Genomic DNA, 16,240 nt, shown 5'->3' on the forward strand with positions numbered 1-16,240 from the left:
CACACACACACACACACACACATAACATAAACATAACACAAACAATCAAGAATTTCTCAGAATTATAAACAGGCAAGATGGAGGTGGGGTTGTATAAAATGAATTTTACATGTGAAATCTATGAACTAATCATGTTTTGGTACTTGTTGTCTAGCAGATACCAGTGAGAATTGAGTGTGGATAATGCAATTTAGTGAGACAGTAGAATCATATAGGCCTTTCAGCGGGATTTCTTTTTGTGGAAAAAATGTGCTGGACTGGGCGGCGGTCATATTTTGTACCGCTCTGCGGTACATCTAGTTCATAAGAAATATTATGTGATTTTAATGTATGCAAAAAAATGTGTTAATTAAAATAAAGTTTTAGTTTACATTAAAGTTTTGACACTAAATCTCTGAGACAAGATGTAAAGAGGAAATACTGTGATACAAACAAAACTTAGCTTTGATTAAGACATATACTTTATGCTAAGTATTTCCCTTAAGTTCAGTCCATTTTTGATTTAATGAGTCTAGGGAGGCATTTGAATGGATGAGCTAGAAAAAGAGCCTCCTGAAGAGTCTCCTGTTTTAGAGAGTGGATAAATGAGAAACTAAAAAACAAGCATTCTCACTGATTCATCCCTGAATGATGAATGTGCTCACAACCCACAGATTTCTCTAATTCTTCAGACACAACTAAGAGACAAACATCCTTATTTCTTTCCTTTAGTCTGTGGCCTATGAATAGTATGTCCTCCAGAGAGATCTGAGCTTGCCATTGCAACCTCTAAAGTGCTACGTACACACTCATTGCTGGCACTGATTGTTGTTGTTTTACCAGGTGATACTGAACGATTACATGATCCAGCAACATAAGCTCAGTCATCCACATAACAGAATATGCAAACCAATAATAGAAGAGAAATGCTATATGCTATTTTATGTTTCTGGTCTGGGAATCTGAATGGTCCTCTAAATGTGGGCATGTGACAGTCAGGATTGATCACAGGACAGAGAGTAAGTATGCGCTGTGTTTTTAATGAGATCTGGCAGCTCCTCCAGACCCTTTTACTTATCTTCCTCCATCTACCTTCCATGGCTCCCCTCCTGGGGGTATCACCATGATTCATCACCAGCTCTTCACATGAGTCACAGACTGGCTCACAAACAAAGTCCCACAACAAAACAGCAAAAGCGAAGAGACAAAACTGAGTTATACCATTTCTTCATATTGCTACATCTCTAAACGCATGCAGCGAAATGAGAAATGCCACACAATGACTCGGTCTAAGGCAGGGATTTATGAGGTACTTATAGAGCCTGTGCCTTGCGAAGAAAAGTAAGAATGTATGTAAGTGCTACCATAACAATGTAATTCAATACCTCTCACAAAATCAGAGACCCTGTAGATTGACAGGACACCAGAATCCCATGCATTGTTAACTGTGTCAAAGACAAGAACAGTAAGATCACAGCTCACTGCTCAAAACACAAAACTGTTTCAGATGTGAGCACTTAAGAGAGAAGACAATAGAAGAGCATGGGAGGAAGTCCAAAAAAGGATAGTGTGAGGGCGTGAAAACAGAGGGGGGGGGGGGGGGGGGGTTCTGCCTCTGAACGTGTTTGCTTCCTGACAGGATGAGATCCCTACGGAAGCTGACACACAGCCAGTCACACCAGAATATCGGCTGTCTGGGAAGTGTGTCTGCTGGTGAGAGCCCCAGACGCGCTAACAAACTGAAAATAGCTTCCAAACTGGGAAGTGCCAATATATGCCAGATTTATTCCGGGTATAGCGATGAGGTATCGCCAACATCGCCCACTGTTTGTTTACAGTCCCACATGCTGGAGATCTCTCTCTCAATATGCCCTGCACCTCCAATGAAAACAACAGTATATGCCTTGGAATCAACCATACTGTGTTTTGCCACATTAAATAAAACAGTTTCTCTAGCAAAAACAATGGTGCTGTGAACATTATCACTTTGTAAAGCTCTGGCATGCATGTACTGTCTCCTGATTTACAATTTGATGGATTTGCCGGAAGATACAAATCTCTGCTTTATGTGAAAAATCACAATGCTGAACTCCCAGCCTCACTGGCAGCTTGGACACCCATCTCTTCTGTGGGTGCATGATTTAATAAAATGCGGCATCTTAATTTGATTTGAGTGTCTGCAGGGTCACCGCAGACGGAAACAGTGCAGGGACGGATGTGGCATGATTTAATAACTGCCTTTATTTATTTCTTTACCCAGCAGTCACCAAGAGGGCTTCACACCTTTCTCCTGCTTGGTGAATCGATGTGTGTCTACATAGAGCCTGTTGATTAAGTGCCTAGCTTTGGGTGAGGGGATAAGCTGAGGAGGATTATGGCTATCAAATAGCAGGCTCCCTGGGCTAGCCCTGGCCATTATTACACAGTAATAGAGATCATATGGCCCACTAGAAAACCAGACAGCTACCCGGCCCAGGAGAGGTGGCGTAGACTTGAGGAATACCTCTGCGGCGGCAGTAAAACGGCACTGTTAATGTAGCCGGATCTGCAGGAGGTGAATCATTCCCACGGCAGGGGTAGGGGAGGTCCTTGAGCAGTCTCTGGATATTGATGGGCTACACTGTGGGGCCGGCTCTCCCTTTTATGTCCCAATAGTCTGTGGGCCTCTGCCCACCTCCTGGCATTGCCACTGCAGTTGGCCATTAACATAATAGATTAGACAAGACATCAGACCAGACCAGAGATGTTACTCTCCCCAACAGCCTTTAATGATCACCTCCCTATGGGGCTCCCAATGCCAACTTCATGCATGGACTCTCACAGGAGGGAAGCCTGAAGATATTCGGGTGTGACGTGTGGAGATCAATGGGAGCGACAGCCCAATAGTTTCTAGGGAAAGACCCGAAGTGTCAACCACGTGGTGGATGAGTTATGGCAAAAGCCCCTGCAGCCAGAGACGAAATACCGCGCTATAGCGTTGCGCCTTCCCAACCGTACTGACAGGTCCTAGAGCTAAGACAGGGGAACAGGGGGCAGGACTCGAGTGATACTTTGGCAGGTGTGAAGCTTGTGGCAGCCCCCCAGGGATCTCTCCTCAGAGGTGAAGGACAGCCAGGGTGCAAAGGAGGAGTGGGGGGGGGGGAGGGGGGTGATATTGGCATCAGCCCCATGTTTCTCACAGCACTTAAGGGGCTGTGAAGCTGCATGTAGAATCAATTCTCATCACATTTCGCAATTACGTGGCACGTTGCAGCCAGGCATGTATTCAGCCAGTCAGTAAATTGAAGAATGGAACGGCATGCCATGGTTTTTACTGCGAAGCCCTAATTGCCCTGCCTGACTGCCTCTGTCACGTGAGCGAGTGTTGAGGGGGAGCGCGGACCTGCGCAGTGTGATGTCTGCTATTCTGAACAGCTGAGTGAGTCAGAGGATTCCACCTTTGTCTCTTCCCACAAAACATCACTCCATTCAATATTTCCATGGTTATCGTGTTGTGCTAGTGTAGGTCATTGCTTATCACAGTCAGGCACATTTTGGTTCTAATACACTGAGCCAAATGGTACGTGTCAGGACATTCAGACAATAATCTACATCAGTCTACATCCTCTCTGTCATTTCATAAATACTGAGAATATATTACGGTACATCTCCTAACAGAGAATACATTACCACACATCTAACGTAAATGCTGAAACTGTTTCTGTTTTCCACAAGAACATTCTGATGTTTTGACCACACATGGCACTGAAAAATTCTCTCATTCTCTTTTCCCGGCACCTCCAGCACTGCCATATGAGGTGAACCTGGGCCACACTGCCAAAGACAAATGAGACGAGGAGAGAGGAGGATGCTGGGAGGGCACGCGGCTCTAAGAATAGCCAGGCAGGGAAGCCAGGCCAGCAGCAGTGCAGGCTCAACACACGGTCCAAAGGCCCCAGCTGCAGCCCAGGGCATGCTGGGTAATTACATGATCTGCACGGCCTCACCACTCCCCCTGCTCCTGTCATCACCATTATCCTATTTATGAAACGTCTGTTTATCGAAGGCCAGGTCACTCACATGCAACAGAGGCTTTATTAGCGCTCTACTCGTTTGTTACATCCAGCAGGAAACTAGAAGGTTCTAAATACCAAATGAATGAGCTGTTGAAGAAGACACGAGTGCATCCTTTATAAACAGTTGAGGAAAGTGGCATATGGACCACTTGTATAGAGGGGCCAGATTACATTATAACTTACTATAACTGCTTGTGCTTACTATGCGAGGGCATATCATGCACATACATGCAAACCGACAGGAATAGCTAGACCATGTAGGTTTCTGTTTTGATATTCTTCTTGTGTACATGTTTTTGTGCCCTTGATCACTGACCCTGTGCTCAGGATTTCTTAAACATGGTGAAAAATCCTTATAAACGAGGAAAGTGATACATGTACCACTAGTACAGAGGGGCCACGTTACATTATGATATAATGACTTCAGGTTATCTGGGGTTTGGGTTAAATGTGGGCTGGAATGATAAGACTTTTGGATCAGTCCAATGCCTTGTGAAAGCAGAGCTTACGGCAGAAGTGATGATTCAAACTTCTATTTGTACAATCAATAACAGTGCTTTTATGAGATTTGTGAGATTGAAGGCAGGTTTTCAAAGAGAAATCTGTAGGATGTCACAGCAATACTCTAACCAAATTACAACAAATGATCCCCAGGTGTGCGCTGCAAGGTCAATGTGACAAGGTTATCTCTAGTCCTGCACAAAAAAAACTGTCCCACTAGTTCTCATAGAGCAGAGCATCTTATCTGCTCATTTGCTTGGCTCTCCTGATGATCTGAAAGGTCCCTGGGGGCTCCTGTGGAAGACAGTGAACTCTGAGCTCTAATGACAGGTAGGCAGAGAGAGAGAGAGAGAGAGAGGAGAGAGACAGAGAAAGAGAGAAAGAGAGAGAGAGACGGTGAGAGAAAACTCACAGCACGGCGCTTTTTAAGGGTGAGAACTGTCATTGGAATTTAGTCTGTTTTTGGTATGGTTAAACATTTCTTAGAGTTTGAGAAACCTCTTATGAGATATTTCTTGCAGTCATACCATTTTCCATGGTGGCATAGGTGTTGGGAACCAATTTATTCCCAAATGCATTCTCAGCTGGTTATTTTCACATTTACACATTATTTGATTTCTCCCCGATTCTATGCTGCTGGAGTTGGATATAAATTGAGTGGGATGCATAAGTCCTCAATAATATCTAACACACACACTTCATTGATAGTCCTCACATGGCTTAACCCTCCAGTCGAGTGTTATTCCTGCACTCATTGCATTTTTGACTGCCTTCCACACACCTCAGCCAGGTTCGGTGTGCTCTGCCTGACATTTATCACACCTGACATCCTCATTTTTCATCAAGCTAAATTTCAGTGAGGACAGACCCAAACCACAGGCAGCAACAACCCCGTCTCCCACACAAGCACTTTGTTTGGACCAATGGATTCTCTGCCACCTTAAATCAGTTTGGCAGGACATTCGGTGAAGCTGTAGAATTTATTACCAGGCAGGGAGTGTGCCCCCTTTGATAAACTTTGCAAATGTCACATTTTCTTAGCTGTGGATATGTACATACATAAAGATACATGGATGTGTGGATGCATACATAAATGCAGGCAAAAACCCAAAAGCCTATATGCAATGAATGACTACCTGAGCTGCCATGCATAAATTCACCTACTCGCTCACTATGAGAGGGCAAATCATACACAGACATGCATTTACAGACAGGATTGCAAACCACTGGAAATAACTAGACCATGTGAGTTTCTGTTTTGATATTTTTTTCTTGTTTACACGTTTCCTGTGCCCTTGATCAGTGACCCTGCACTGACCCAGAGGATTTCTTTAACACGGCGAAAAAGGTAATTATGCATGAGGAGATGTGGGCTTTCCACTGGATGAGTCCTCTCCACACTGACATCATCCCTATTATGTATGCATGTTGGAAAGTCAAATCACACCATGTCTTTTTGCTACCTTTGCACTTGGGAATACTTTATGTGGACAGGGTCACTGGCACTCCTACCTGAGTTAAGTGGTTTTAATCAAATGCGTTCAGATCAGATATCCTTAGAGAGTATAAGACTGTCTCCCACGCCAACACGGGATGCCGAAGTGATTACATTCATTAAAGTAAATATTCTGTGCGTTTATAGCATAATGGCAAAAATGTGTCAACTCCCCCGCCAAATTACCAATAATTCATATTGTGAAAAAGGTATCACTACTCTGATTGCACAAGCTAATGCTGAATGCATAGTGTGGAAAAGGTCTGTAACAGAATTGGCTATACAAGTGGAATGTGAAATGAAATTAGAGGAATTCCAACTCTCTTAAATGAACGACCTAGGTCTCCTTATTCTTGTCATGAGGCAGATGACCTTCAATGTGGCACTGAATATGAGTTATAGAATTAATTGAAAACAGCAAGTACTAGAATCCATGGCCACATTAGTCTCTGGATACTAATTCTGAATCGATATATTTTCATAGTATAAAGAATGAAAAGACCCCTGATACACTGACCACTTCTCCATGAGAGCCTGTGCCCTGTCCGTCTGATGAATGCAGACGTGCATTCTGAGTCGCTGAGGCTTTTGTATGCGGGTTGATGCAGGTCTGGAGCCATAGATGAGAAGCAGTGTCCTTCTCCATCTCTATCTCTCACTCCCCCCACCCCCCAACCCTGTGCCCCCCCCCCCCCCCCTGCCAGACAAACAGACAAACAGACCCCCTCAGAAGCCTCCCTCTCTTCTGCACTCCAACTGATAAGGCCATGGAAACAGACAGCACCACACCCATAAGAGCCACAGTAAAAGAAATAGAGAAAAATGAAATGGAAGACAAACTGCCACATGGAGCAAAAGAGAGAAATTGAGAACAGTGGGGGGGGGGGGGGGGGGGAGAAGAGAAAGAAGGGTAAAGGAGTGAGAGTGTACGTAAGGTTGGGAAGAGGGAGGGAGCTAATAAATTAGCGTAGCGCTGCTGAGGAGCTGCCCTGGTTCCCCTGGAAAGGCCTGTCACCCACTGGCACATCCACTGGCACTGATCTGACGGCTCTTTGGAGAGCTTCCAGAGCGCCGCTTCATCCGCCTCACATCATAATTCAGAGGTGCATGATTAATGGTGGGCTTGCCACAGCACTGACACCGGCAGTACCTTCACGATTAAAATGAAAGGAAGCCTTCAGTCTGGAGTTTGCAACATTAGAATATGAACATCAAGCCAACTGATCTTGCAGCTTTGTAATATCCAGACCTTTCCTTGTGAATTCTGATTTATTCATAATTTCATGGAGGCGTTTAGTTTATGAAGGCAGCTTTCGATCTATCTTTGTATCTCCATGTCAAGGATGCAGTAAAAACACAGTGATGTTGCCCCTACACAAATAATATAGTTAATATGAGTATGGCATTTAAATGAATGAATCAAGGCATCTGAGAAATTTTCATTATAATAAGGCAACTAGGTCAGCACCAGATGAGATTATGCATATCTAACACTCTGACATTTAATTACATCTGCTCAAGTAATTAAGGAATAGCCATCAAAGGAAATATGAACCTGTAGCAGTGCCTGCTCAAATTGTGATTACTACCTTAATTAACAATGCGTTGCATTGGATCCCATCACCATTAGCTTCAGCAGCAGACATGCTGAGTGCAAAACTACACAAACAGGCAAGCACGTTTTACAACATTTCAAAGATCATTAACAGTTTCAACCACATTTTTTAAAAAGTCACAAAAGAATAAATGCATTTTAACCTGCAATGGACTATCAGGGATTTTTCATATCCCCAAGGCACCTTCAATAGAAAACCTAAAAAAAAGAACATATGAAAGCCAGAAGTGCTAAGAACTGCTGCTGCTGTTGAGTTCAGTGAGTCTATTTCTACCTTTGGATTGTGTGGGCAATGGCAGGACACAGAGAATAAAGAGTGTCTGTCTGCCTATACTCTGCTGTGGCCGTATTCCAGCTTAAGCACAACAATGTGAACACAATGTGTGGAGCCAGCAGGAGATGCAGGCGTGCTGATAAGCAGGCAGACTGAGTAGAAGACGGAGGGGTGTGTGTGTGTGTGTGTGTGTGTGTGTGTGTGTGGGGGGGGGGGGGGTGGCGAAAGGGAGCAGATGAGAAGGACCCGTCTCGCCCTGACGTGTGTGATCCTGCTCCTGAGCCCCAGGCCTCACCCGGCCTCTCCGCACACACGCGCCTTCTCCTCCAACTCTGCCGTAATTGGTCTCCCGCCTGCCACTGGCCACAGAAGGATCTACCCACTTCCATTCTTTCCCCCTCTCTGTCAAGTGTGTGTGTGTGTGTGTGTGTGTGTGTGTGTGTGTGTGTGTGTGTGTGTGTATGTGTGTGTGCGTGTGTGTGTGTGTGTGCGTGTGTGTGTGTGTGTGTGTGTGTGCGTGTGTATGTGTGTGTGTGTATGCATGTATAAACCTATCACTTGTTTCTGCACACTGTTTTTCACTTGTCATCTGAAATGTAAAAGCTGTTGTTGTTGTTGTTGTGGTATTTGTGGAGGGCAGGCGAGGAGCTCAGTCATAAATCACTAGCAGGCCTATTGTCATGTGTCCTGTGTGACTCCGAGGCTCAGGGAAACTTGTGCCTGTGCCATTTACGCCACCAGCAGCTTCGCGTAGCCAGCTTCGCCAACACCAGCTGAATGTGAGCTCACAGCGCAGAAGCATCATGCCAGGCGACAGTGTCATTTGTGCAAAACAGTTGGCATACGGAGGCAGTTGCCCTGACAGACGCCACTCCCTGAGGCTACATGGTGCCAGCGCAATCTGCGATGTGGAGCATTTTAAAATAATGGGCAGAGTGCCACTGTGCATCTCTGTTACAGATAAGCGTCGTGAACAAGCCGGGGAAACAGACAGACTTTTATCCATGTTAGTCAAGACAACGAGATCAAGAAGATGCTTGTAAAGGTAACGAGAGAGCCACATTCAAGGTCACCTTTGGCTTTGATCATAGCTCTACTCCATGTATAAATAATTCAGAATGTGCACGTGTTCACCAGCACTCTCACATCATGTCGTGGTGTCCCTGACTAGCAAACACCACCCACCACGAATTATGTTGTGTATGTTTGTGTACTGACAACAGTTTGCAACTGAGTAAACCTGAGATTTTTTTTCAAGATAATTGTGTATTAAGATTTGGAGTTTAAATGTGAATAGACAGAACAATGAATTCAGTTTATCGCACTCTAGACAAGACAAGTTTTCATTCAAAATGATTTCAAATGAGCAGATAAAAGATAAAAGCAATTAAAGGACTAAAAAATAATGTGTAATGTGTAAAGGTAGTGTGCTTTTGTATAGCCTACTGGAAGAATATGCACGTATTATGTCCTGACCAAGATTTCAGACAGCAGTATGGCAGCTAAATCTATGTCTTCAGTGGCAGAGGATGTTTTACTTTTGGCCTAGAAGATGTCAGAATCATCAGAGAAATCAAAGCTTCACAGCTTCTTCAACTGAGTGAAATCAGTAACGCCAAATGAGGCCATTTTACCTCCGAGCTTCCAGAGAGATGAGAGGAATGTTCACAGGAGGCATGGAAATGTGCTCTTGATGACACCACTCGCGGCCTCGTTTCAAACAGAGTTTTCCAGAAGTGGAACACAAGAGACTGCATTATTCACAGCGTCAGCAAGACAAACAGCATCCACTCAAAAAACTCTAAGACCCTGTTCCCATTCACCTCGCCACATTAACCATTTATCACAGAACACTCTCTCTTTTCAAATCTGTCTTTTTTATTATTAAAACATGCTAAAAATTATTTATGACATCAAACTGGAAATATACCTAAATAAACAACCATAAAAATACTGATGCTGATGAAATCTTCCAGGATTTATTTCTCACTTTCTTAATACCTGCAGTGATAGCACCTTTTTAGTTGATACATTCTGGTGCAGTACAGCATCTGCACAGCAGATAAAAACCCATTAGGCACCAGATTTTATAAAATGAAATGGCTTTGGCTGACGTCCTCCAACAACTAACTGGCAGCATCAGAGCTGCAGAGTCAGTGAGTCTAGAGCATTGCCTGGTGCATATGATTCTTTGGGACTCCAGTTGTGTAGTCACTCCCTACAGTTTTCCAAGCCAAATGGGTCAGCATGGACTTCCATGCCTGATCAAGCTCATTCTCAATCTCTGGCCTCAATCTCGCTCATGCGTGATTTCTGACATCTTGATTGTGGGAGTCCTGGGCCCCGCTGGGATGGCCAATCATAAAATATACTGACGTTTTTTTCCTCCAGACTCATTTTCTGCCTTTCCTTTCAACTGGAATAAATGTGTCAGTCCTGGGCTGGCGTTGGTGGTTCCCTCCCTCCCTCCCTCCATCCCTCCCTCCCCACTCTCCTCCCTCTCTGTTAGTCTTCCATCATTTACTGGGCCTGCTCCACCCCCTGACAGCAGCGGGGTCAGTATGAGAGTGATGTGAACACTTGTCAGGTACAGATTACTTTCCCATCAATAAGAGTGATCCAGGGGTATGTGGGTGCTTGGCCTACAGTACGCCTGTGGCAGTTCATCAGCACGTTTTGCAGGCTTCCTTTCTAAGACTGATAAAAGAGTCATAGGCCAGGTGTGAGTTTCAGAAGCTGCTGGGTAAGAGAATGGAAGCAGTTGGAGGGAGAGTACACATATTTGACTGGATCCGCCTGATGCCGAGAGAACAAAACTCATGTGTCTTATTAGAGCCGGAACACGAAGGGGTCTTTGTAACTTTTTTTTTCAGCTAGCACTCTTCAACTCTCCATTCTATATAGATGCTTACTAAAGAACCTTTTAAAGTTCAAGTGTTTCTCGTAGGGCTTTTACATTTTAAAGGCAAGACAGCCTATTCACCACAGCCACAAATTCACTAATGCAGTATAGTAGCAGTGTTTTCACATGAGATCATGTTTGTATAAAATGGTGAAGAAATGGTCCATAACCTTATTATCGTCTCCAAGTGCCACCAAACAGATCACACCATTTATTAAGCCGCTCCATTTGTCCCTGTTTTATTGGTTTGTTTTCTGCTTGTCTTTAAATGTCAACCAAGCGTTTACATTTAGATGGAATTGTGGGCATGTTGTTAGAGTTGGAGTCTAAATGCCGCTCTTCAGGCCCATGCTTTAGCTCCTTGCCCGCCATCTCAACATGCTGTCACATCGAGTGCCTGCAGCTAGACTTGACACCACAACCCCAGAGAGCTTCCTGATGGGACTTCAGAGATTTGACAGGCGCACGCTCCTCTGTGATTGATGTGCTTTCATTAGCGATGCTCTAATCAGTGTGTATGGATTTAGCCTAATAAACAGCAAATTATGAATGCAGTATGTGCTCATCGACACTTACAGAGACTGCAGCCTCAACATACTTTCAGGAGCAAATGTTAGTCATGGAACACTTTTAATAGATCAGTGTTAGTGCAGCCCGCATATGTTTTTATGATATATAAATATGTTCTCAAATTCTTCCAGATAAAGTTTCATTTTGTGTCCACATCCCCTCGTCACTAGACGGGGTGATTTCCATGAACAGCTGTGTTCCAGCTTCCTTTCAGGTTTTTCTACAGGGATTTTTATAGACCAATAATTCTCATGTAGCGATGGATCATTTTTTAGAACTGAATTGATTGATTATTGATTATTTCATTTCAATTTGGGTTAAGTTGTATGGATGTCTCTCTTCATCTACATATTTTCATATTTTCTATTGCCATGCCAACCCTATTTAGAGTTTTGCCATTTTAACTTTGTCATTTTTTTTTTTTTTTAATATATATATGATTTCAAAAGTCCACTTTATGGACAGTCTCCTTGATATTTACCATAATATGTTATCATTGTTATCATTGTATTATTTTTTAATATGCGGATCATGTAGCAGTAGCTAAAGCTGATTTCAGTACAGTATATCTGTGTTTCACCCTATATATCCCCATGGACTCCATTGTGGGACATCTGTAACTGGATGTAGAAGTTAAGATAGTAGTAGTGTGGTGAAGTATAGTTCTGTCTGTAGATCCAGCCAATCATTTTTTCCCCTGCACAATTTGTGTTGATTTACGCTCACAGAATGGCATCAAACAAACAAATGGACATGCACTAAAGCAGGGAAGCAAAACAGGCAGTCAACAATGACTGGCAAAACATCAATATGTTTTTCATCCTTTCTCATGTTAGGACTCTCCCAGCAGGGCAGTTTGATATTTCAAATTGGGGAAAACCTACAAAATCTCAACTTATCTTTCCATTTGAACTTTTTCTTTGTAACATGATGACCTCACATGGACAAAAGAGCTAGTGTGTACTCTCTGAACTGAAGTGTACTCTCTGAAATGAAGTACTCTCTGAACTGAAGTGTAGGCTACTCTCTGAACTGTATAAATTGTTTATGATTTTGAAGGTTTTACAAGGATTTACAAGGAAGGAAGAATTACAAGGTCTCAAATCACATTTCACTACAATAACACGTCCTCTATGTCAAAACGCAAATGCTGACATCGAGCCCACACACTATCTAACTATGTGGAAGCATGCGGCATGTGACATTTGACTCACTGGTACAGCATAGGCAGCCATTCCACTATGATGGAAGGAGCACAGCATATTCCACTTCAAACAGAACATTTCTGAGCCCTTCCACTACATTAAACCACACCCATTCTGTTTCACTACATCGATTATAATCCCCACCCCAAGATGAGTGTGTGTCTGTGTGTGTGTGTGTGTCTGTGTGTGTGTGTGTCTGGGTGAGTGTGCGTGTTTGTGTGCTGGTTTGGAGAATAGACTGAATGAGCCAGGTAACTGAGCATTAGCCTACACCTAATATTTTGTAATCAGAGAACAAAACGGTTATAGATCGAGATTCTTCTCTCCTTGACCAGAGGGTTATTACGGTGTCTTGCCTCAAATTAAATGACAGAATGCGTGAGGTCCCTTATGGGACTGAGCTGAGAATTGCGATGAATGGAGCTTATTGAACAGTTGTGTAGTGTTGCCGTGTACTAATTACAACCTGCCCCTGGACAGCTACCCTTAGACTGCAGCTCATAGGTGATACAGATCAAATTAGAATGAGATTAAAGATAGGAGGAATTAGAGCACAGGTCTATGAAAAGTACCGTTAAATCTGCAGACTCATCCACTTATTTATCTCCTGACCTTCTGGGACTAATCATTCTCTCCAGAGATTTATGTGCTTTCTATCGTTTCAGGGTTGCCACCTCACACTGCTCAATGAATACCCTCAGCAAATTGCAGAAACTTCACAGAATTTAAAAAGTACATTTATCATTTAGAACGCACATTCAGACTAACAAAAGCACAGGGTTTTTTTTGTGTAAACTAGTCTCTTTTCGCAACGGCTTGTGACATTCACTTTCCTCGGCGATGATTGTGGTGCCCTTTAATCAGCCTCACTCCTACCACTCATGGACATTCAGCATTCAGAGCGCAAAGCGTTCTCATGTGACTGCCATCTCCATCAGAGGAGAGTTGGGAGCTGGGAAAGACAGAGGCTGGCAACATGTGGAGCTTTCTACAGCAGCACAGAGGCATTAGACATGGAAGGAGAGCATTGGGGTCTCTTTTGGCCTTTTATTAACCAAAGGCTCTAGATGATTTGTGTGCCAGATTACTAGTGTGAGGGGGGGGGGGGGGGTGAGAGAGAGAGAGAAAGAGAGAGAAAGAGAGAGAGAGAGAGAGAGAGAGAGATAGTGAGATGGAAGAGAGAAATACTTAATGGTAAATTGGTGAATTATAATTTCCACTTTATTAATATACACCGACATCCATAGGAAAATCTTAGTCTATAATGATCTCAGTATAATACAATCATCAGATGAAACAGGAAACAGCATACCAACTGAGTACAATAATTCACACGTTTAGGACAGCTACATTTTGACTAATGGGGATATTGAATGGCCTGTATAGTGCTTGTATTGCCACTGATTAAAGGCTTCCATTGTAAAGTTGACTATCCATTTGGTTGTGAAGTCTCCATCAGTGTCACCATTAGTCACGTAGGAATTATTGTTTTGAGTTTTGAGCAAGAATCTATTTTCACTAGGCTACTTGTAGCATTAAGCCTGATGACTTGTAACAAAACAAGCATGTTTCCCAGATAATATGACATGAACATATAATTAATTAAGAAGTTAGGGAATGGCCATCTTATTGTGTGGGCAAGGTCCCTTGTTAACATACATAATGGTAATCTCATAGGAACATAAATCCTCATGGACACAAGCAGACACTGTCTTGGACACTAAATGATCTCCCTGTTGGTCCAGCGCAGGTTTCCCATGCCCATTTACATATAAATCTTGGGGCCCCAGCACTGTAATCATATATTTCCCACTACAGGTGTTTCAAAGGATTTAGAAATTACACTAAAAAGAATGAAAGAAAGAGTATAGAGGTTAAGATACGCACTTGAATACTAATAAAAAAAAGCATTTAAATACCCACCCGGGTGACAACGCAATCTGCCTTGTAGCCTACATGAGGGTACTACATTAAAATCTAAAATGATGAGAAAGCACTGCTTTCCGAATTCCACTGCACAAGAGGAACAGTTGTATCAGATGACATAGTGACTGGCTTGCATTGAGTCTGAAAGGCATTTAAACGGCTCATGTAAGCTACACATTTATGTGCCCGCATCGGAGGATGAAATCTGGATACAGCACTCGAGCATAAATGCATGCGGTTCCTTTTTAATGGTTGTCACCTAGAAGAACTAGTGTTGTCCTCTATTAAAAATGTATGAATGAACTTGTTGATGCAACCTGTTTGAGTTAGGCGAGAGCTGCCATTAACAGGATATGTGGGGACAAATTCGTATGGCCAATGCTGTCCTTTCAGCACCACGCACCGAAAACATTTGAAACACAGCACAGACTGTAACAATAATAACGATAAAGCCAGGTACATTCCAGGTACAGCTACGTCCTGTTATTAGCTTGCATACAACCTCCATAATATCCGCTGAAAAGCGCAAACAGACAGTAACAGAATCGTGCATATTTTAAACGGTTTGGAGAGCAAGAGGTAAGTACCCCCAGCCTGTGGTTCCAGAAGCATGGAGATTTGATTTTAGAAAAGAAAGCCCAATGCATTTAACGCGAAACTAGAGACAGAGCAATGGTTTGAACGAGATGAATAGTAATTTCACAAATAGCATAGCCTACTTACACGAAAACTCCAAAGAGCAAAACTCGTATTCCAATCTCCAATGCCAGAGCGCGCATATTTTTCCTTCGATCCGGGGGTGACATTTTCATATTTTAGGGCAATCTGAATGTAGTCCAAACAACAGTTCAACTGTCAAATAAGACAGTATAGCTCTGCTCTCCCACTTTTAATCCGACTCGATAATCACTTCGGTGCAGATACCACGGGGAACATTCCTTTTCACCGCCCGAGTATACCCAGCCTGGCTAGTGTCAGAGCAATTTCAAACATTGTTTCAATTGGGTTCACTCAGGTACTCTATCCTACACTTAGGTCTCCTCTTACCAGCAAATATATTTCTTCGATGAAAATGCGTTGGAGGAAAGCAAACGACCAAAATATATCTGAGCGGCAGTCCCAAAGCGTTCGCAGTAAGTCAAATAGAGAGGATGCAGTCAAGCTCAAAGTAAATGTGGAGTTTTGCCTGAACGTGCTGTTCTGCTGCTTCTTCTTCCTCTCGCTCTGTCTCTCTCTCAGGTGGAATGCAGAGAGAGACTGAGAGAGACACATATGCAACAGATGTAGAAATTCGAGATATTTATCAATCTTTACAGAATTCTTAATTATCCAAAGGGACCTTTTAACCTTCTTCATTATAAGTAGCATACTTGGTATATATTCTTCACAGGACTCCGGACGTTTTACCACCAAAATGCAAATGTATTGTTTTAATTTACAAATTACTCTCTAGCCTACTATAGGTTTGATGAAGATTTAAATGAAATGTTAGATTGACACCTGTATTTTACTGAAACAATAGGCCTATCAACAAACTAAGTCTTGACTTGATGTCATACATGCTCTTTTAATTCCTTTCAGAACAATGAACCATAACATACAGGCTATCATGGTGAAAGCATTAGTGTATTGTTTGAGTGCACTTTGAGCGGTATCATGCCCTGTCATCACCCCCTCGTCCTGTGCTGTGTATTATATTATTAGCCTGGCAGGCAGCA

At 43.0% G+C, this 16,240-nt stretch overlaps 1 protein-coding gene across 1 annotated transcript in view; it reads right to left on the reverse strand.

Annotated features, from left to right (window-relative positions):
• The window catches only part of plpp4 (phospholipid phosphatase 4), a 40,920-nt gene extending 25,198 nt beyond the window's left edge, over positions 1 to 15,722 (reverse strand). The window contains exon 1 of the mRNA XM_042066653.1: positions 15,246 to 15,722. Within this exon, the coding sequence (XP_041922587.1) occupies positions 15,246 to 15,334 (89 nt within the window). The 5' untranslated portion in view covers positions 15,335 to 15,722. The remainder of the gene's footprint in view (positions 1 to 15,245) is intronic.
• Between the last annotated feature and the right edge of the window lie 518 nt (positions 15,723 to 16,240).

Source organism: Alosa sapidissima, chromosome 16, assembly GCF_018492685.1.
Source record: "Alosa sapidissima isolate fAloSap1 chromosome 16, fAloSap1.pri, whole genome shotgun sequence".
Lineage (NCBI taxonomy): Eukaryota > Metazoa > Chordata > Actinopteri > Clupeiformes > Clupeidae > Alosa > Alosa sapidissima.